The sequence below is a fragment of the Balearica regulorum genome, chromosome 2 (assembly GCF_011004875.1).
Source record: "Balearica regulorum gibbericeps isolate bBalReg1 chromosome 2, bBalReg1.pri, whole genome shotgun sequence".
NCBI lineage: Eukaryota > Metazoa > Chordata > Aves > Gruiformes > Gruidae > Balearica > Balearica regulorum.
Window position 1 is genome coordinate 159,446,970 of NC_046185.1, and position 22,194 is coordinate 159,469,163.

A 22,194-nucleotide genomic window follows, 5' to 3' on the forward strand; every position below is an offset into this window, starting at 1 on the left:
GGCAGCAGAGGAGGGGGAAACTTGGCAATGAAAATGATAATTTAAAACCCAATTAAGTATGGTGGCTGGGGGAGAAAATAGGATTATTTTGCTATAATGGTGTGAAGACAGATAGAGAAACATGTATTTTAATGCTAACTTCTAGAGGGCTTAATTTTGCGGTAAAACAGGAGGTAACTGTGCTGAAGCCCACATCGCTATACTGGTACCGAACCGATGTAAGCGAGGGACGTGCTCACCAAATTCATTTAACTCCTTCCTATGGCTTCGTGTCGATAGCCAAAGACGCTGCCATACAAATGCTTTCCGTATTAATGACGGAACATTTATTTTTACAATGTTAACTACAATCCAGATTAGCAAAGGCCCAGCAATTAAATCGGTATTAGAAGCATTTTCAGTAGATTAATACACAGATTAACCGTGCGGTTTAAGTGGTTTGCTTTGCAATCATTGTCTGACACTCCATCTAATTAGTTATTCCATCTGAATGCTAATAGCTGCAAATTGGATCAATGGCCCAGGGACAGCCAAAAAGGCCATCGCTTGACTTTAAATATAACTAAGCACTACATGCAGTGCTCCCGAGGCTGTAAGCCCAAGGCCTCGAAAATACAGAGAGGGCACAGAAGAGCAGCTACGTGGTCGCAGCCAGCTGGTATTTATTACACGCACACAGATATATTTTAGGTTAAATGACCAGAATCATGCATCAGTGATACCTGTAGTTAGGAAATTTAGCATCAAACTGAGTTATTCCTAATAAACTGCCGGTGCCACTACAAATTGGCTCACGATGGGGATAGACGTGATCTTTATGACAGGCTCTCTCCCCATCTTTTCCTGCCCGTGAGGCCTGGAAATGCACGCCCATTCTTGTTATGTCATGCACTGGTTTATGTTCCTAATGCCCATGTGGCACGCAGAACATTTTAGGGCCATTATGATGTTTTTCAAATGGCAACTGTCTCTCAGCCTTTGCTTCACATTTTTTAACACCTGGTAGTGGCTGAAATGAGTAACCTGCCATCCATCACACCTCTCTGCTTTCATTTCGCTGCGGCTGACTGAAAGGCACGCTCCTTTCTGGCATGGGAAATATTATGGGTCATATTTTGAATCCAGGTTCTTTGTTTTTGGGTTTTGTTTTTTTTTTTTTAAAGTTGCCACCATACACACAAACTGGGATTTTATGGAGCCATTGTAGAGCTCTGAGTATGTGGCTTTTCCACATATAGGTAAGATACCTGCTTACCGCCAGAGGAGATGCTTTTTAGGTTGTTTCAGGCACAAGTACAGAGACAGGCAGAAAATGCTTACACTTTGGCTGTTTGCCATTAGGCTTTTCCCTATCTCCAACCTCTTTGGCATATAGATATGTGGGGAATGATTACACAAATGGTACACATAATGCACCAGCTGCAGATATAAACTGCTCCAAGTTTCTGCCACCTTTACTCCAGATGAAATTTCTTTTGGCTTTTCTCATAAAGCTATTTTTTTCCCCAAACCTGTCAAATGATATGGCTTCGAAAGGCGGCCACAGCTATAGCCAGTAAGCACATACAGTATCCCACTTCAAACCCATCTCAAATAATACACCAGTCCAGCTGGGGCAAATGCCCTGAACAATGGGGGCACCACACCATGCCACTTCTCGGAGTGGATTTTTCTCTACAAAGAATATTTTAAAAGGAAAAAATCCCCAATGCTATCATTTTGTCTTTCTTCAGCTGCGTTCTCATCAAATCCTGTCTCTGTAATAACCTCCTTATGTAGCACATCCTAAGAGAGTGCTTTGCAAACTGTGTGAGTTTATTGAGAGCCAAAGTAATTTTTCCTCCTGCCAGACTAGCCAAGATGACTGTATCATTTCACACCAATAGCAGTGAAAAGGAAAAAGAAAAATAAGAGAGAGGAAAGGTGCTACTTACTGTAATCGTCTATCTTGATTTCCATGTATTCTACCTTAGGCATTTGCCTGTCATTTACAGTCAGCTGCACATTTTCATTTACCTCCAGCTCAAAAATTTCTGAAAGAAGGACAAGATCACGAAAACTTTTGGCATTGTTTGTGAAAAAGCATTTTAACATTTTATAGCTACCTTAATATTTGTAACACAAGTTTTCTTATAAAAGAATTTCCTTCTAGTTTTCACAGATGTCTAATTCAGTTAAGTCTTTGAAACCTCTTCCAGGTTCTGTGTTGGCAAAAAGCTATATTCCTGAAATTGGTGACATTCAGCTGATTTATAGCAAATGGGAATGTGACCTTCCTTGTTGAGGGAGTATTATGGATCCCAGTCAGATATCTATCTGCCATGCAAAGCTAGATATCAAATGAAGCAGTCCTCAAGTCTGTGCCCAAGTTACACATAATAAATGGGTAAAGGGAGGAGACTACGGAGGGCTTCAGGACAAGGTTGTGCTGCTACACAAGAGAAAATCCATGAGAAGGAAAGCCACGGGGAGAGAAGAGTGGACAAAGATCGTACAAACCTGCAATGTCAGGTTTTGGAGCAGTCTTGGCTTTCAGAGTGTTTCAAGAATTGTTCATTTTGCTTGTCTGTCTTACCCCAGGACTCTCTGAGACTGAAATAGAGGATTCCTTCCTCCTTCCCAGGATTTAACCTTTATACCCCCCATCCTGCCCATCTCTTCTAACCGCTGAGCCTCTTCGAGAAAAAGCAGCCACCTCCAACATCAGAAAGAGCAAGTCCTTTCCAGCTGGTAAGGAAAGGGCTCATCTTCAGGAGACATTTCAGGTTGTATGTCCTAGGTGGTGGGGGATGTCTCCTGGTGATGGTGAGGCTCCTGAGCCCCATGGGGGTGGGATTCAAGGGCCAGGGGCATCCCACTGTGGTGGCAGCGAATCCTGGTCTGGGGAGCCCATTGCAGTGCTCACCCCCATGGCATCAGGCTGGGTTTGAACCAGGGGGATCCGGGGCATTATCTCTGCCACAGGAACCCAAGGAACATTTGAGGTTTCACACCAAATTATGTGTTTTATTGACTGTAACTTCCCTTTCGAGACACCGATAAATAGATGTGTAACCCCAGCTCCTCAAATAATACTTATGGTACCTGATTGTCATGCTCTCGTTGCCCATCTCCCCTGAATAGGCCGGCACAGCACAAAAACATGCCCTTCCCGGTTAATACATTTCACAGATCTTTCAGCAATAGTATATTGGTTCAACGACTATTCACCCTGCTGCTGAAAAGCCTGGCTCATCTCTGTTGAAACCACAACCCCCACAAAAGTGCCAAAGCAACGGCCTATTACATTTAGTTAAATATTAAGATTCTCATTTAATTATGGCACACACAAGTAGCTTTATCAGCAGAAAGGGGCTTGCCACGTAGGGGAATTTAGTCAAGCCGTTTTATTTGTTCATATAATTGCATTCACAGAAAGCCAGGAAGACTGTGGAGGAAATAAAAAAGATTGGCATATCTCCTAAAGGACTTTCTTTTCTGCTTTAGGACCACAGGGAGCTTCAGTCTGTGGAGTACAAATGGTCATTGCTTAATTAAATGTAAGCACTCTATAATATTCAGTGCAACTCACTATTATCAGATTATTGCAGAATACAGAGGCGAACTCCCTCTATAGAGTAATGGGCTCATATTAAATAAGTAAATTCAGAAACACGCAACTGTCAGTTGCCCTTTATTCAAAAGCAAAAGAATGAGGGGAAAAAAAGGAACCAGGGGAAATGATAATCATATGCAGAAAATCATGAATTTCAGTAGGGAATGTGTTCTGGGCATGACTAGATCGAGTTCTCTATTTAATACATGCTACACATATATGTCTGTCAAAATAAAACTAGTCTCGGTGTGGTTTATGTTACTTTTTTAAGCCCTTCATTTGCTGTTTCTGTTTTACAGTATCTCTCATTTTATTCACCTAAAAGTATTTTATAAAACTATACAGGAGGCTATAACATAGATCATGAGAGCACTACCCTGTACATGCTGTTACAGCCACTCAGCCGTCTCCATGTCTATGGTAAAATTAAGGTATTGTGTTTAAGGAGGGAAAAAAGAAAATCACTTTGGAGCTGTAGGTCAAAGCTAAGAAACTCTCCTGGCCCTGTGGCAACATCCTCTGTTTTTGTAGACCAGAATAGGTACAAGTGCCAACTTTTGCAAATTTATAGCAGAAGCAGTTTCAAGAGGGACCAGACCGGTGCATGGAGCTATAGCCCTAGCCCCCAGCAGCAATAACCCTGGCTCCACAGTGAGACCCCTCCTCTGGCCAGCAGCATCAGTCAGCTCCATGATGGCACTTTTCTCCAGAAATTATAGACCAGTGGGGAAACTGAGGCACGAGGAAATTGTATATTTATCTCACAGTCACCCCGTAAGCGAGGTGATGGCAGATGGTCTAAGTCATGGTCCAGAGTACGTGATCCTTCTTTGCTTTGGCAGAAAGATCTCTCTTGCTGCCCTTACATGACAGTCACGCAGCAGTATATTGCTTTAACCTAACTTGTTCCAGGATCCTGCTAAATTTTAGGCATGTCTTTCTCTGCAAAGGAACATTTTAATTGGAATAAATCAATTGAAAAGGATAAAAGGATAAATTAGAGTTAAATGTACAATACATTTCCTTAACAGTATTGGACACTGTTGACACAAGATGGAACACTACTGAGTATTTCTGTTTTAATGGTGGAGGATACAATATGGAACAAATTTAATTTTAAATTTGATTTTAAAAAAATCAATCAGGATTTGGGATTGCACTCTACACACGCTGCTTACAAGCAAAATTTTTTTTAGGTGGGATAAGGACTTGAAATGCATGTTGCCAACAGAAACTGAGAGAACAGGGAATAAAAAGTCACACACAGAAACTCTATAAAGCAAGATGGATCCTGTGCTTTTTTCATACATGTCCCGGTGCCGCAGAAGTCGTTCCTTTGACACGTACCACCTTCAGTGGGAAATTAAGCAGCTCAGCATTTCACAGAAAGCTTTTATTTTGGGAGCGAAATTCCCTGGTTTCTGCTGCTCCTTTGCAGATACAACAGCAGTGAGTTGCTGTAAATCCAGTTAAGTGAACCTGATACCTGATAAACTGATGCTGGCCATGTACAGAGCAGCTAGAATAAAAGCGTTGCTCATTATTTGTACTACAGCAATCCCTAATGTCCCTAATTGCAGGTTAAGGCTGAGCTAAACTCTGTATTCCAATGAAAGCAAAGGGTCTCCCATCAAAATGATGTGAGCAGATAAATCTTGGTCTCACATGAGACTCAGTCCCACGCCATGCTATGAAGTCTCCTGAGGCTCATGAGAGAGAGAAAGGGGCACCGTGGTGTCAGACCCCTGTAGAGAAGGGACAGAGAAGGGCTGTCTGTCTGAGGCTCCCTGCCACACTGGCTTGGGGTAAAAAATGGATCTTTCTCAATAATTTGTATTGCTACGGGTGTGAAGGAGGAACCTCAGAAACCTCATGGCTCTCTGGGCTCTACAGGGAGTCCTAACCAGTTTGGCGATGGCTACAGCCAGTACCAAAGATTTTGAGGTAAGAAACCTGAATTTGGAATAATTCCAGCTTCACACTGGTGTAGACGTGGCTCACTAGCATTAAAAAAGCCGTACTGAACAAAGAAGTGCTGCAATCCCTGGGAACAGATCAGGAAACCAGGCAGAGGTACAACTTGTGGGGCTCATTCCTCTGCGTTATCTCTTTCAACCTGGTAGTACATATCAGTGATTTTTTTTTCTTAAATTGTAGATTTAGCTAAATATTTCTTATTTTTGAGTAGGACATAAATCAATATTTGTGAAAGACTAACAAAAAGAGAGAGAGAGATATCTGAATTTTGCATTTTTTTGAGAAAGTTGATAACAAATGTCATGTCCAAACCACTGTCTTCGTGCCCCAAGACTTGGACCTAGGCAGAGTCTGGGCTCCCCACTGGTGTAAGTTTACTAAAAAGCAGCTACATCTCAGTATCCTGCCTGGCTACTTTGCTCTGAAGAATTACAAGGCTCAAGCCCATTCTTACTCTGTGCACTGGTTGTGTTGTGAACAGTCACCATCGGGACTCGGGGACCTTGAAAAGAAGAAGAAAAGAACTCGGTTAAATATCTATCGAAGCACACACAGACACACGTGAACCTGGTTTTGAATTCCACGGAGCTGAAGACTCCTGAGACTTGCTTTCCATGCAAGAGTAATCTAAAAAGCAAATCACCCTGGTATTAGAAAGAGTCTATGAATAAATGACAGTACTGTAGACTTGAAGATATGTGAGGTTTCAAAGCCCTTTCCCAATGGACCACTAAATGCGTCTTTCCCTAATTTGTAAACATTATAATTAGCACAAACACAATTAAATCACTTGCTTTTTAAATTATTCTAATGACACTCAAACATCACAGCACAAAGCATTTACATTTTATATGCTATTGATAACTGTTGCTGTTTTGCACATGGTTGGGGTTTTTTTTGTTTGGTTGGTTGTTGTTGTTGGGGTTTTTTTTAATAAAATGAATTAAACACCAGTTTGACTCTTACACTAAAAAAAGATCACATCTGCCATCTTAAAATGCAGCCTTTGGGTATTGAAATCCGTCAGTAGGACACCAAGATGATTATCATTACAATGCAATGCACATGAGTGAACCGCAGAATTCATTGCCATAGGATGCTGCAGTCTTTAGGATGCTGCAGTCTTTACCACAGGCCGCTATAGTCTTCCGCACAGGGTGCTGTAGGAGGCTACCGTCGTTAGCACAGTGGTCTGGATTCAACTTCTTGTTCAGAAAGTCACCAAGTGGCTGATTGATAGAAAAACGGGATGGTACATGAGATCAGGTTTGTTTTTTAGCTGTCAGCTTCTTTCTCTCTGTTTCTCAACTACCGTCTGCTGACTGCTCTTGGAGACAGGACGCTGGGCCAAAAGGAGCTTTGGTCTGACCCAGCACAGCTACTCATAGGTTACTACCATACCTGTTCACAGCTTTTCCAATGAGTTTGACAATACTGCTCAGGCAGGTGGAAGAAGCACTGCAATAATGAAATGGTTAATCCTTAACATCAGAGATAGTGGTTATCGCACTTTCCTTCCCTTTCCCCATAATGTAATGTGATGCAGCAGCAGCATCCATACGCCCGGCAAAGATCCCAAACAGCAGGGCCAGAGGCTGCCATGCCGTGTGTGGGTGAAGACCATAGATCAAAGAATCATAGACTCATAGAATCATTTAGGTTGGAAAAGATCCTTAAGATCATCGAGCCCAAGTGTTACCCTAGCACTGCCAAGTCCACCACTAAACCATGTCCCTAAGCACCACATGTACACCTCTTTTAAATACCTCCAGGGATGGTGACTCAACCACTTCCCTGGGCAGCCTGTTCCAGTGATTGATAACCCTTTTGGTGAAGAAATTTTTTCCTGATATCCAATCTAAACCTCCCCTGGTGCAACTTGAGGTCATTTCCTTTTGTCCTATCACTTGTTACTTGGGAGAAGACACCAACACCCACCTGCCTACAACCTCCTTTCAGGTAGTTGTAGGGAGCGACAAGGTCTCCCCTCAGCCTCCTTTTCTTCAGACTAAACAACCCCATTTCCCTCAGCCGCTCCTCATCAGACTTGTGCTCCAGACCCTTCACCAGCTCTGTTGCCCTTTGGACACGGTCCAGCACCTCAATGTCTTTCTTGTAGTGAGGGGCCCAAAACTGAACACAGCACTTGAGATGCGGCCTCACTAGTCTACGTGGCAGGACTTCTCTTTTGTATGTACTGTATTTCCAGTTCAAACTTCCTATGTGATGAGGGTGTGCAGCTGGTGGGGAGGGCAAAATTCGGAACCATCTGTATGAACGACCCGTGGAGGAAAGGTTATTAGAAACAACATTTCCTACTTTCTTAGGCTCCAACAGTCTGGTGGCACGCTGCTGGCATGCAGGGGGAACCTGCCGTTGAACTACATTGATATCAAAAAACTCGACATTTTTTAAGCTTCGAAATTAAGACAGATTAAAGAGGCTTGATATTCACTGAGACTCAAGCCCCTTTAAGACATCTTGAGTCCTTCAACCTACAAGCAAATCCTGCGTGATCAGCAGTCACGTACATCAGCAATTTGTGTACAAGCGGCTGAGGAAAAGTGCTTGAAATGCCGTAACTGCCAGTACGCACACAAATGGCAACAAAAGTGGGTAACTGCGAGCCACCCATACTCGTTCGGTAAGTGAAATAAGTTCTTGAGAGCAAGAAAGATTTTAGGGTGGTATAATTGTGTCAGTGGTTTTCCCCGTGCTGCCAAGAAACCAGATCCCACTGCATACCATCGAAAGCGTTACATGTAGACCTTACCTATACAGGAAGAGGCAGAAAAAAAAATATCTTATTTATAATTAAGCTAATTTATAATTACTGATATGGCAACCTGACTTTTGTTTCCTAGTAATTGAGAATTTTCTTCACTAACAATGGAATTCCTTTGTTTGGACCATTTTCTTTGGATGCAGCTCAGTGAGTATAATGCACAGAGGAAAACTGTGTTTTACTCACCAGGATTTAGCTGAATTTACCTTCCTACTACCAATACACATTGATATGCTGACCATATTTATTTATAAATCTGCCCTGCTTTTTCCCTGCAGTCTCAGAAGCCAATCTGCTGGGAAAGCAACAAACCTAATAAACAACTCATCATGAGCATGATAAAATCATCACTGAAAATAAAAGGAATCCTCCCAAATGACTTCAGTGGGAGCTAGAGCAGTCCTTTAATTAATGCCTAACAAAAAGAAAGGGATAAAGAGAGAAATACAATGCATGTAATCCTTTTATTTTCTAATTTATTTTTCCTTTTTGTGTTGGCACTGGCAAAACTGTGAGAAACTAATAAATAAAGAAAAAAGCCAGTATGTAGTTTAGAAAATTCCATGTACTATATATTGTGTTTCATTAGTTTCTCACTACCTTACTGTCATCTCCACAAATGAATATTTTAAAGTGAGGTCCCATACTAAGATATACAGTTTGAGGTAATATAAAATTAAAATATTTTAAAATATGCAACAGTATTCTTGAAAAAGTATACTTTTGAGTTTCTCAATTTTTATTTTTCAACAAATTAGGAAAAAAATGCTAAAGACAGAAATCTACAGAGTAGAATCATCAGGTTTGTGTGAAAGATTACTCTCAATATTAAATATTCCCCATGACGACATTCCATTTAATAATGCATTTCAGTTTCAGCAGGCCGAAAGTCGTTAAGAAGAAAAATACCTTTTTTTTTAGGAATGATGCAAATTGCTTATTTCCATGCCAATTCTTAAAGTAAACCAGCCTAGTTACATGCTAGACTATGTCTTTTAATATGCACACATCAAGTCTTTCAACACTCACAAGTCGAGTGCCTAATGCCTGACAGGGATAGAACGAAATTCTTGAAATTAGGAAGTGTATATTCATTAGCTGCCTCCCATACTTTATTTTTAAACCTGTAACGGTGTGACAGTCCCATTACACATGCCATCTGGTAAATGCCATCCACTGTCATTTGCAGATCTGAGAGTGAAACCTAATTTGTTCAATGAACTGCTGGGAGCTGACAGAAGCAGAGCGAGGACATCCTCTGCTCTCTCCAGAGCCCTTCCAAACGGGCTTTGATTGGGACTCCTGAGCCCTGGCACATTCTGCTGCTTCTGTTCTTTAATCAGCGCTGATGAGCGCCTGCGTCTACCCGTCCCCCTTGGAAACTTCGCAAATGCTCTGCCTCTTGCGTGGAGAGGTCCTGAGCACACGTGAGCATCAGGTGCAGGCTGGATGTAGGCACTTGCCTGTGCTCCTTGCAGAATAAAACACAATATGTGCTCTGCTTAAAGAAAGTAAAGCAGATACTGAGCTGCTTTGCTATTGATGTGAAAAGGTAAGAGAGACTCAGCATATAGCCCGTAGCCTGGGTGACCATTCCCAAAACCACGGGCAGGCTGCTTTCCTGCATGACGAGGTGCTGCTGCTGCTGCTGCTGCTGCTGCTGTCGAATTTCTTTCCCCAGCCCCGGCTGCAGAGGGGTTGTTATAACAGGGCTGTGATACGCCCTGAGGTGTGGGACCTGGCACTGCTGCTCCCTGACACCTCCCTCAAAATTTTTAGGATGCTGGGTGGCACCGTACAGGCTCTATAACCCCATTATCCCTCTCTGCATCCCTCTGGCAGGAGCGCGATGGGGTGTGCTGGAGCACTGTCAGCTGGAACCGCTTCACCTGGCTTGAAGCTCTGCTCCTCTCCTCGGCTCCAGCATTGCACCACCTAACTTCAGTAACTTGACAGCAGGTTTACTGCTGCTGCTTTATTTCTAGCAAAAGCGAAAAGACCAAAACAATTGGCAGGAGAACTTCTGTGTGTGTAGACATACTCTATACATTCCTGGATAGACGTGTAGTTAACAATGCTGCGTAGACCTCTAGTTACTGGAAGGAGATTTTCAATTAATGCAGCTAAAAATCTGGCTTTATCATAAGGTCTTTGACTTTAAAAATGTTACTGTCATTATCCATGCTAGAAGTAAATTAAGCCATATCACTATAATGACACAGGCAAATTTATCATCAAGGAAGTACTACCCACCGCGATCTGAAAGTGCCTCAGTAATTTGACAAGAAAAAGCATTGGCCGTGGCTTGTCATCAATGTTTTAAGCAGCTTTCATTATTATTTCCAAGAGGGTTCTGCTTAAACACTATCACGAAGAAGCAACTGTAGATATTTAGGTGCTAAAGTACAGATTTCCAGAATAAAAATGAAAAATCATACAACTTTGAGCAAAATATTTACCATTCACTTGTTTTGTAATACTTTTAAGAGAATATTCATGTTTTCATGATCTAAACAGCATAGGGAATCGTATCAGCTACAACTTTAAAATGAAAGTACTGGTTATAAAAAGAATATGAAGTAAAATTGCAAAAAAGGTAATCAAAGTTATATAAGTGTTAGAAAGGGAAAAAGAGAGGAATTGTCTTATTCTTCTCATCCATATTCTCAAAGGCTTCAATGTGGCAGATAATTTCAGACCAGAAGCTAAATTCGCAGTGTGTAAACAATGAAAATTCAAATACTCTCTGCCAGCGCCACCAGCATATCTCTTAAGCGCTGATGAATGATTTAAAAGAGCAGCTGCCAGCAATGGGAGCTGAGAGGTTCTGGCTCTGCACAAGTGAGATAATTGGCAACAGCCATCTCTGTGTACAGATTCCAGATCTCTTTATTTGCTAATCTATGAATTATTTATACGTGCTGCATAAAGTTCAGATGTTGGGGTGATATTATCAACCTAATAAATAAAGACATGGTGAGTTCTGTGAACCACTGCTTACAATTAAAATATTTTCCATTTACAGCATTTTCCAGTCTATGCTACAGACAGATGTTCGTGCTGTTTGCTTTGGCAACCTTGTTGACACAAACATCAAACAGATTTGTGCTGCTCTTCACCCTCCCCAAGGCATTTAATTTTTTAATCTAATCTTTACTTCCTCAAATGTAACTTGTCTTGTAAAATAATCAATACTGTCTTGTTCTCAGGCAATATGCAGGATTGCACAAACGGCACCGATAGTACTGCTTGTTTCTGCCCTGTCTGATACTCGTAATAAATTTCATGCTTACTTTATATAGAGCAGAAATAAATCTGGTTGTTCTGAGGTGACTTCAGTTAGCAGTGTCTAGAGGGCAAATGAGCAAGAGATTTGTCCTTAATTATATCACACAATACAGCTCTGATGAATTCTTCAGAAGGTTGCTCAAGTGAATAAGCATGGTCAAGTCCTGAGTTTGTTCCACGGGATTTTGAGAGGTGCCTACAAAAAGCGGTGTGGGAAGCTGGGCTGACGCTAACCAGCTCCATCCTGCTGCCTCTCCCGTGGTCACTGAAACACAGAAGGACATGGCACCTCCACATCTGAGAAGACCCTCCCTTGCTTCTTCAGGTAATTGTACTTGTACAATTGTACAAGTAATTATAATTGACAAACGCCCTCTAAATATAATTCTATTTTTGCTGACGTAATTCCTACCAGTATCTTGCTCTTCTGGTAGGAGCTGCCTTCGAACTTGAAGCTACACTGGCTGTCACTCCAGTTTACACCTTTTTGTGGTTGTGCCAACAAGCTGCTTTCCACTAATCGTGAGTATTCCCATTACAGTTAGAGCAGTCATGTGTCCCCAAAGCCCTCATCCAGTAGGATAAATTAAATTATTTTAGCTCCCTTTTGTAAGACAAATTTTCTTTTCCTCTTATCGTTTAATGCAAGAATGTTTCACGTTCAGTTCCTGCTTCCTGAACAGAAACAACCAGGGCTCTGCCCCTGCTGCAGAGGATGTCTTCACTGGCCCTTATACAGTGAAATGGCTGCTTGCCCAGTTCTATGGAAAATTGTTTGCCTGACCCATCCTAAAAGAGCACTTGCCTTTTCCACGGCCACAGCCCGTAGGTGGTTTGCGGAGATCCAGTGATCAGCATTGCATGCCCAGACACCCATCTCCTCTTCTGAGGCATTTGTCACTCCAGCGCTTCAAGCATACAAGACAAATTCTTGCCCTGAGTTGCTGTATGTGCTTAATCTTGGTCTTCGTACTGTTAATTTTTCCCACTCCAGCCCTGCAAGACAGCCAGCTTCTCCAGTATTTCTCTCCACCTTCTGATGATGCTTATCGTCTTTATGGCCGTAACAAATTTCATTAGCTGCGTCCAGCTTTGGGTTCCCAGGCTGCCAGGGAACAAGCTAAGTAAGGTCATTCCCAAGACCAGCTTCTGATGAACGCTGCTGCTGATCTCCAATTAGCCTTATATTTCTCTTTATCATAATCTACTGCCTTCTTTCATTTAGCTGGTACTTAACCTTCCCTTACAATACTTTCACTAATCTCCATCCTCTCCTTCCTAATTAATATCATCCAATGAGGCATCACATCGAGTAGGCTGAGTGAAAGCATTTCCTTCCTTTCATGTGGCTTCGACTAAAGTTTTCAAAAGACGTAATGCAATAATACATGTGGATGGTTCCAAGGGGGAGTGAGGAAAACCTACAACTTTAAAGAAATGTTGCAGGTATATTCATCCATTTTAGCAATAAGATCAGCTGAAAAAAGGAGGTTAGGAGAATTTGCTTGCAGAGTTCCTGAACCTGATCGTGCACTCTGACTGTGTATTGGAGATGTAAATACCAGAGGTAGAAGGGAACCACTCCAGCCCACGTGGGGATCACTGACTTCCCAAAAAGCTATGTTTTTTTTTTCTAGTATGCTGGTTCAGATCTATGGTTGGAAGAACAACTCTGAATGGAGAATTCCCCATACCCACGTCTCTTTTTCCAATTTCTTTTCTCTTTTCTGCCATTTGTAATTGAACCTCTCATTAATTTAACCTCCCTCAATTCAATTTTAATCCAGGCTTTCTGCAAACTTTCAAAAGAGATGCAAGCAAAAGTTTAACATTTGTCCCTGTTATTAAAATATACTTGAGTTTCTTATTGGATTAGTACATGCTAATCCTAAGAGAAATACCATATGTGGAGGACCATGCCTGACATTTTCTGTGCTCCCTGCCTACCTCGGAAAGTCTCTGGATAACTCAGGATGGCCATGGAAGTTTGTGCACTCTCCACCTTTGGAGGCTTTGAAGACAAGACTAGACAAGAGCCCTGACCAACCTGGTCTGATCTCTTCTCTGACACTGCATGGAGCAGGAGGGTGCACTTGAGACCTCCTAAGTTCCATTCCAACCTGAATTTTCCTTTAATCTTGTGATTCCATGATTAAAAAGTACCATGGCAGTGTCGTCATAACAGAGAGACTGTAGCCATGTTCTGGTAGAGCTGCGGAAGGGGAGGAAAAGAATTGCAGTCCTTGTTACTCTTCCCAGCTCCTCTAAAAAACATACTGCTGATATATTCAAGGGAAAAGGATATTTCCTTGTAATCGCAGCATGAAAGAAAATACTCTCTTCTCAGTGCCATTTACAACTCATTAACACTGACAGAATAAAACCCCATAGCATATTTTGTGTTTATTCCATTAAAAGCCTAGGATGAATCGATTTAGATAATTTATTCTTTTCCGTAAGTAAAATTCTCTTGCAACAAAATAATGATAACCTACCTAGTTAAATAATAACTGATTCCAGGTAATAACTTTAAAAAAACCCCACATAAATAACATTGCTTTGCATTGTTTATTTATTAAGCTGTTTTTCTCTCATGGGTTCTCAGGTTTTAATATATCCTTAATGTGCTGACTGCATTAATAAAGAACTAAACAAGTATCATGCAAACAGAAAACAAAAGCCAGCAATAAACCTTACAGCTGCTCCAGCTGGCAAACAAGGTGAAAGAAGCAGTTTTCCTCAGAGGAAGCTTTAAATCTTGCAGGATGGTAACATCTGTACTACCCACTGCAGAATAATGAGTTCAACCAAGGTCGCTCATATAGCTGGAAATAACGCACATGCACCCTAGTCTCAACATGCAGGAGGCCACTGCCTGATTTGTGAAGCTTCATTATTTGAAGCATCGGAGGAAGCCTGTTCTCAGGGTCATTTATCTCCTACGAGTGGAGTTCAGATAAAATTTTATACGTACGGAATGACCGAATGACAAGAACCCTGGCTGTAAGCAGATGATAGATCACCTTCCTCTGGGCAATGCCAGACAACTCATATTTACAAGCAGCAGTCAAAAAGAAAACAGGATCAAAGCATGTAAAAGCAAAGAACATGTAGTGCTTTGCAGAATGAGGTAATTTTAAAGGGGATAGGAGTTTCACTTTCATTCCACAATCTTCTTTTTATTTTATGCACTGGAAATTACAGGTATTTTCTATTAATTTTATTAATAAATATTCATGCATAATTTTTTTCCACTGGTTCTATGTCACTGAGTATTTATGGGTACTTTACACTGTATTACAGATGTATAAAAAAATACAGTGAAGTATTTTATAACATAAATGAATGGTCTACTTAAAAGAAGACAAAATGTGACTGGACCATCCACAAAAGTCACCACTTTAATTAATCTCAGACTACTTTAATAACTATGTTGTTAACAGCTGATAGAAAAGAAGTTCTCTTTCAAATTTCAAACCACTGATAGCATCCTCTCTTTTCCTGGAGAAAAAGCTCTTTTGATACCTTCTGTTTGTGCAAAAGGGATTTTTCATATCAGTCTGCTATTTTGAAGTCCTACGAGCATGTGAGGGAGCGGGAACGAGCTCTCCCCATCCTGCCTTTGCCCATGGGATTTCTGACCCGTGAACTGCACACAAAGGAGTTGAGACACAAGAGCCAACCTCGGCTCTTAAGTAAGAAAGGGAGTCAAGTGAATGCAAATGTGAATTATATAGTAATTATAATACAAATAGGACCTAGAGATTAAGTCTGTGGATGCTTTCAAACGGCAGAAACTAATTTAAGCTTCATAAGCCTCAGGAAAAGTTCCAAAAGGTCACAGTTTGCCTGGAAGCACTAATTACAGCCTCCCGCTACCGGGTATACAAAAACCCAAGCGTTGTTGTAATCATCCTTGTATAGGAAACCATCCTGGTCAAAACAGATAACAGTCACCCAGTGACCCAATATGTGAGCAACCACCTTCCAGGCACGAGCGTGGCTGCTGTGCTCATTTCGCATTCGGCTGGGTGGGAACCTGCACCCACACCGCTGGGTCGTGCTTCGTTCCCGGAGGCTGTTATCACATTGCAGGGCATTTAGCTGCACTTCAGTGTTACCTCCATGTTTCTTATGCATCCTGGATTTTGTTAGCCAGATATTTTGGCTAGGACGCCTGGCTTGTGGAGTAGCACAAGGACAGCACGCTCTTGGGGATTGCCTGTCCTGCAATCCCAGAAAGACACCACCATGTTCAGACCCCCAGAGCACAGAGTGTCAAACACTGGCTTTCTACCCCTCGCTGTAGAACCCAGATCCAGGCCAAGGACAGCTCAGATGGTTCAGAAAATCTGAACCCCCATGAGCTGCATGTAAGGCAGTAAGTAGCAAACCTTTCTGTTGAAGCATATTATGCATATCAAGCATATTATGGAAAACATTGTAATTCCGGGCCAGTAGATGAAAACCATAATTTATTTATATTATAGCTACCACTCTACTCTGGGGTGCAGCAGCAAAAAGCTGCAGTCATCAGATGGCCCATAAAATACTTCCAAATCCTTGCTCTGTGGTTCCCTAAAAAATTTAGCGTTGTCCGCTTCCATCCCCACCTCGGCCACTTGGTTCCATCCCAGCATTTCCCACTGCCTTGCACGATCAGAAATGTTTGTATAACCATCCAGCAAAACAGCAGAACAGCTTCTAGAACGGATCCCAGCAGAAAAATAATATTATATATAATTTTCATTCAGTTCAGTTCCTAGACCCAGCTCACAGTGAGCCTATTTGTGGCACAGGTAGCAGACTGGTGAAAACATCCCCGAGAAGGACAGAGGAAGGAGTTGCCTTTTTCAATAGTAGCACTGACTTTGTCTTCCAGTCCCTGTGGACATACAGTGCTGTGATCCTCCAAGATGTACTGATGAAAAATACCATAAGGTGCTTTATAGGGGGTTATTGCATTTCACAGCAAGATGAGGTGGGACACAGAGAAGCTCAGTTGGGAGAGCAGGTAGAAACCACCTTCCCCTGAGCCCCTTCCTCCCAGTCACTACCTGTGAGATATTTCTTACGGTGCCTGCAGTAAGGAAAGTATTTAAAGTTTGCTCTCAGCCTTGGCTGGGGTCTTCAGAGCTACTGACTTGGCTACACTGAGGTGTGGTGGCAGCTGGTGCATACTCCATTAGTAAAATCCAGGAAGCACCGTTTCACATTTGTTTAAATTGGGGTGTGCCTATTGCACTGCTCTATCCATAGGCTCTCGACTTGGTTCATAAAACTCCTTTCCAGCATGAGTAGTTATTTCAGCATCTAATGAAGTCTCTTTAGACTACCTCAATGATATAATTTATTATGATTCTCACCAAAGGTCACCTGAATTGCCAAGCTCTGGCCCTCTTAGCAGGACCAGCTGCACTTAGGAAGCATTTACTTGAATTTCAGTAAGAAGTGTTTCGGAGACTCTCTAAGATGCTTTGCCATTACCGTGATGGGTAGTTTTATGACATTATTAGGTGACACTAAACCCACATGTTTCAGAAATATTGCCAGGCAGCAGGCTTTCTACGTAACGAAGTTTAAGTAGGAATTAAATGTAGGTATTTCCCTTCTGTGTGTTTAATGTTTGTTTCAGGCCCTGGAGTTAGATACTTGTACCTACAGCAGCAAGCTTTCCCCAGCCATCTGGCAGAGATACCCCAAGCCACATGAAGTGGTTACCTGGAGAGGTTAAATAGGAACTTCAGCTTCTTCATCTCTCAGAAACAAGAAAAAGAGTTTCTATCATTTTAACCTGGGTGTTATCGACAGAAAATCCTCCTAATGAAACACTCTCCCTGTAGCGTTTGACAAGCAAACACTTTTTTCCCAGTTCAAATCCTTCTTAGAAGATCAATACTTCCATATCACCCACAAGGAGCAAATTGCACACACATATGCATCTAAGGACCTTCCAAACTGAAAAAGTCACAGGATGATACTCCCTCTGGGTCTCTTTGGTAGCACACTCACGGTGCTATAAAAACATATAATACATAATTATGTGCTTTAAGCCAAAATGGGTCATTATATTTTTTTGTAAATGCTTTACTGCTGCTATAACTCAAAATTCAATCCCTCGTTCAAGAGATCATTGCCTATCTCTAAAGACACGGAACGATGCTACGGTGGCACGGGAGGCTGGTCTTGCCAGAGTCCCGTGACGTTCCGAGGGGCTCTCCTGCTGCTCTGGGTACCTCCAGCCTCTGCTGTGGCTGGTGGGAGTTAGGAGCATTCAGCACCTGGGAGGACTGGCCCCACACTGATTAAGGCCTGCGATGTAATTACAGCCCAGTTATTGAATTGCTATTGAGACGAAACATTGCGCGGTGCTGTGAGCTAACAGCAAACGTGTGCAGCCATGCCTTGTTAACTCTTCACTCCGGTGTGATTTAATGATTTTACACGCTGGTTTTGTTACAGGAGTGCTCTCCTGCATACTAATAGTTGGGTTTCTGCTAGGAAGGTTTCTCTGCAGTGAATAGATTGAAGATTCACTGAATCTTTCAAAACCTTTCTGGTAATTTATCCATCTAGGAGCCTCGATGCCCCTTATTGTCACGACACATCTGAACATTGCAGTCAGTAATGGATTTTATTTCCACAACACCTCTAGGAAGCTGGAATTACGAGACCTGCTTGAGTTCTTTAAAGGAGCTTGTGACAGAGAGAAAAATCACACTTGTGTGTCCTAACTAGCATTTTGCAGCTAGTTAGGACTTCTTGGACCACTCGGACAAAACGTGTCTTTGAACTCTCCATGTCTTGATATGGGCCAACAAATTAAAACAACTATTATAAACCCCACCTGTTTTTAAGTATATGTATCATAGCTGCCCACATTCAACTCAGGATTTAGAGAATCCAAGAGTACTATACAAATAACATGATTATTTTGTTACAGAAAGGGAAAAAAAGAAAGCAATCCATCTACTTTTTGCAGATATATTTGCCTAAATATTGAGTTGTTTTATAGTCCATAAATAGCCAAATATAACCAGGGAAGAGCTAAGCTGTGTACTTTCGTTATTGCTTGCGCTGATGTTGACCTGGGCATAAGGACTACTAAGAACAACCTAGTTCCAGGAATGCTATTGATGAGACTGTGGTATGCAAGATTGCTATGTGAGATGTAAGGCAATACATGAGCAAGGTAGTTAGGTTTTGTGGAAAAAATGTTGCTTTATGAACTTGTGCTTTATGAGTGGTAGACATCTTACATCAATTTACAGCTTCTGGCATCTGCTTGTCCATAGTTAGTATAAAAAATCCTTGTCTCCAGATTTTCCATTCCTTCCCAGGGATGGTAGGTCTGTCCCGAATGGCACAGGTTAAAAGGTCTGATTAAATGAAGGAACTGAGAGAGATGTAGAAAGAGGTTCATTATTCTTCTGCCTGAAGGCATCAACCAACCTCTTATTGCAGGACCTGGGCAGACATGTCCCTGATGGGTACATTATTGCAAAAATCCTCAAGAGGGTAATTATGCACCATCCACTCATGGAGACAGGCTACAGAGCCAGACACAGTTCTGGTCTGTTCCAGTAGCCAATGGTGCTTTTCCTCGGAGTGCTGTCTTGCAATATAAGGAAGGAAATGGGGGTCACGATACTTGACTCAAGATGTGGCCATAGGCAAACCACTAATTCTCACTCTACCTCTGCTCCTCACTTGGCAAAAGCATGAAAATGATCATTTGAGGAAAGGTTGCAAAGGGCTTTACGCATCTTTCCAAAACCTGAATTAAACGCTTAGTGCAGTATTTATTTTACCAACCATAAAACTTCTATTCCCTTTTCCCTGTATCCTGATAAATCTCAATGTAGAATTTTCGTGAGGTATTAGATAATATTAATCTCTTCCTGTTCAAAGTGACATAGATGTACAAATTACTGCCAATAATGTCTCTGTGATGATCCTCTGCCCCCCCACATATTAATGGAGAAACTGAAGCAAAATGTGGTTTGATTCACTCATGGTGAAAGACAAATGTCATGATATTCTTTACTGAGGCAGAAAGGATTCAGACACTTCTATTCAGAAAGTAAGTCCCTAGCAATAGAAATCCCTGTGGGTTTTTGTGACAAATACTACAGACAAAAATTTCTTATGACTGATATGCTAGAATTAGTATATTTTTGTGAAGATATTTGTCGATTAAAACTCATACCTCAAGGATTTTATGGGATTTTCAGGGAAAAAAGTCCCCCAAACTCAGCATTATAAAAAGAGCAGATGAATCCGTAAGAAGATGGGCAAAATAAAATGTTCATTACAGTGAAATTCATCATGAAATCCAAGCACTTTATTGTTTTTAATTTAGCTTTTCTTTGGGATGCATTCAAGCCTAGCTAAATCAGCTGGTAATCCCATGAAAGAATAAAATACTAGGAGATTTTCCAAAATATATATCCTCAAAAAAGACAGTGTCTTTATGCAGTAATGGCATCTAAAGTATAGTCACAATACTAGAAACAATGCCCAGAATTTTATGTTTACTCACATTTAAAAAAAAAAAAAAATCACGGGTTTTTAAATCCTTGAGCTGAACTATGCCAATGGTAATGGTGCTGGATGCTGGCGCTTCGAAGGATGTTCCCACCCACCCGGCTGTTGGCTGAGCTTATCTCAGGCTGCGAGGCACGTGAGGCAGCATTAATCACCCAGTTTTCCCACTTTTCTGACCACCTCCACCCTCCTGTAAAAGTTTTTTTGCCCAGGAGTGCTGGGTAAAAAGCCCTTGCTGCATTATTAAAAGAAAGCAGGAGAGGTGCTAGTTAGCAATCACTAACCAGGTTTAGAAAGATCGCACTGATCAAGGACATGAGCCCTGTTTTGAATCCTGGTCCCAATCAGCATGAATGCGGAGCTGACGCAGTCTCCTAAAGCAGCCCCCATTATAAATTAATGATTTCACTTAACATCTTTCATAACTTAGACTCGCCTACACTAAAAATTTCTGTGTATGTGGTATCTTCCAGAAGTGTAACCATACATTTCAGACTTGTATCATCTGTGTGGGAAGGAGCTTGTGCTGCGACCGCATCAGAGGGCAGAAAAATCTAGTTTTTAAAAATGATTCCAATATGTGGGTTTAGACCTTTCCATACTGGATAGGCTGAACCTTGCTAAATCACGCTCTGGACTCTGTGGTGTTAAAATGTGATTAAAAGCGAGGTCAGGACACTCTGCCACAAAGTAGAGCCAGATGATTTGATGAAACTTGGTAGTGAAAGTCATTGCTAGCAACTCCAACAAAAATCTGGAAAATGAAAGAAATGTAGAATAATAAAAGGACTTTTTAATGCTCAGAATAAAGCTAATAAGTGGAAGCAGCAAGTAATGGTCCTAAGTGTTCCCATGTCCAGATGGTGTTTCCATATTTCACCAAGAGGGAGGAAAGAAGATAATTAAATGCTCAAGAAAGAGTTTAAGGAGCTAAGAAGTTTATAGCTACATGCTGCCTCTATAAAGAATAAACTTGCAGCGCTTGTCTTTAAAACTCATAAATACATAGACAGAAAGAATTACATGTAGAATGGTACGAGGAACGTGACTCAGATTATTGCTAATTTGATTGCGTTGCTTCTTCATTGGTATCAATCACTCTCAAAGAAAATCCTTAAATTGCAACATTTTCCTGCTCTGTGCTTTTGCACCACTTGTTCTCTGATTATGGGACCGAACCAGGATTTTATCTGGCAGGACCTAAGAGCTATAAATCCCATTTTTAATGATTTCCCAGGCCTACAGGCATCCTTCAGCACTGGAGGGCCAGGAGTGTAGTTACAGAGCTGTCATCGTGGCTGCTGGCTCTGAGGACGCACCTGGGGAAAAGCAGATGTACAGCCAGATAAATCCCTTTCCCGTTGGTTCTTTAGGTATTTTATCAAGCACAGCTCAGTTACAACATATCATTTTGCTCTACAGCTACAAAATCACCTGCTAGAAAGGCAGAAATGACTTCATTCCTGTTACCTGTCATTACTGATCTACAGTATCTAGGCTAAGCTACCGATAACCGCAGTGCTAGAGAGGACAACCAAATCAGGTGGTAATACTTTAACATTTTTGTCAGAAGAGTCTATTCTCCTTTCTCCAAAGAGAGAGCCAGCTTTAAAGTCATTTGACCTGCAACATACTGACAGTAAAGACTACCAGTCAGTTACAAACATAGGTTTCAGCAGCAATAATCTTCAAAAAGCTAGGATAAACTATAGTGATTTTATGGTATTTTGAACCAAAACAATCTTACTATTTTTGGAAAAGAAGGAAGGACTTGAGACCGACAGAAGAAGACAGCGTTCCCTGTTCTAAGTTATGCCGTTGTCTCTTCTCAAAGTGAAAGCTGTTTTTTCCCAAATCGGTCAATGAGTGAAAGGACAATACACAGTGCAGTGGCACTTCTCTATCACCAGCAACCGTGCCGAGCATGAGATAATGGTTTTCTCTTAGCCCTCGTTACAGTCTTCTCCCCTCTGTGTAACTACCAATTTTCTTTCTGCCATCC

The 22,194-nt window shown here is 41.5% G+C and overlaps 1 protein-coding gene across 4 annotated transcripts in view; it reads right to left on the bottom strand.

Annotated features, from left to right (window-relative positions):
* The window catches only part of DPP6 (dipeptidyl peptidase like 6), a 563,740-nt gene that overhangs the window by 11,780 nt on the left and 529,766 nt on the right, over window positions 1-22,194 (bottom strand). For all 4 annotated transcript variants that reach the window (XM_075746658.1, XM_075746660.1, XM_075746657.1 and 1 more), the window contains exons 17-18: window positions 6,027-6,074; window positions 1,935-2,033 (exon numbers count right to left, since the gene is read on the bottom strand). In XM_075746658.1, coding sequence (XP_075602773.1) covers window positions 1,935-2,033; window positions 6,027-6,074 — 147 coding nt within the window. The remainder of the gene's footprint in view (window positions 1-1,934; window positions 2,034-6,026; window positions 6,075-22,194) is intronic.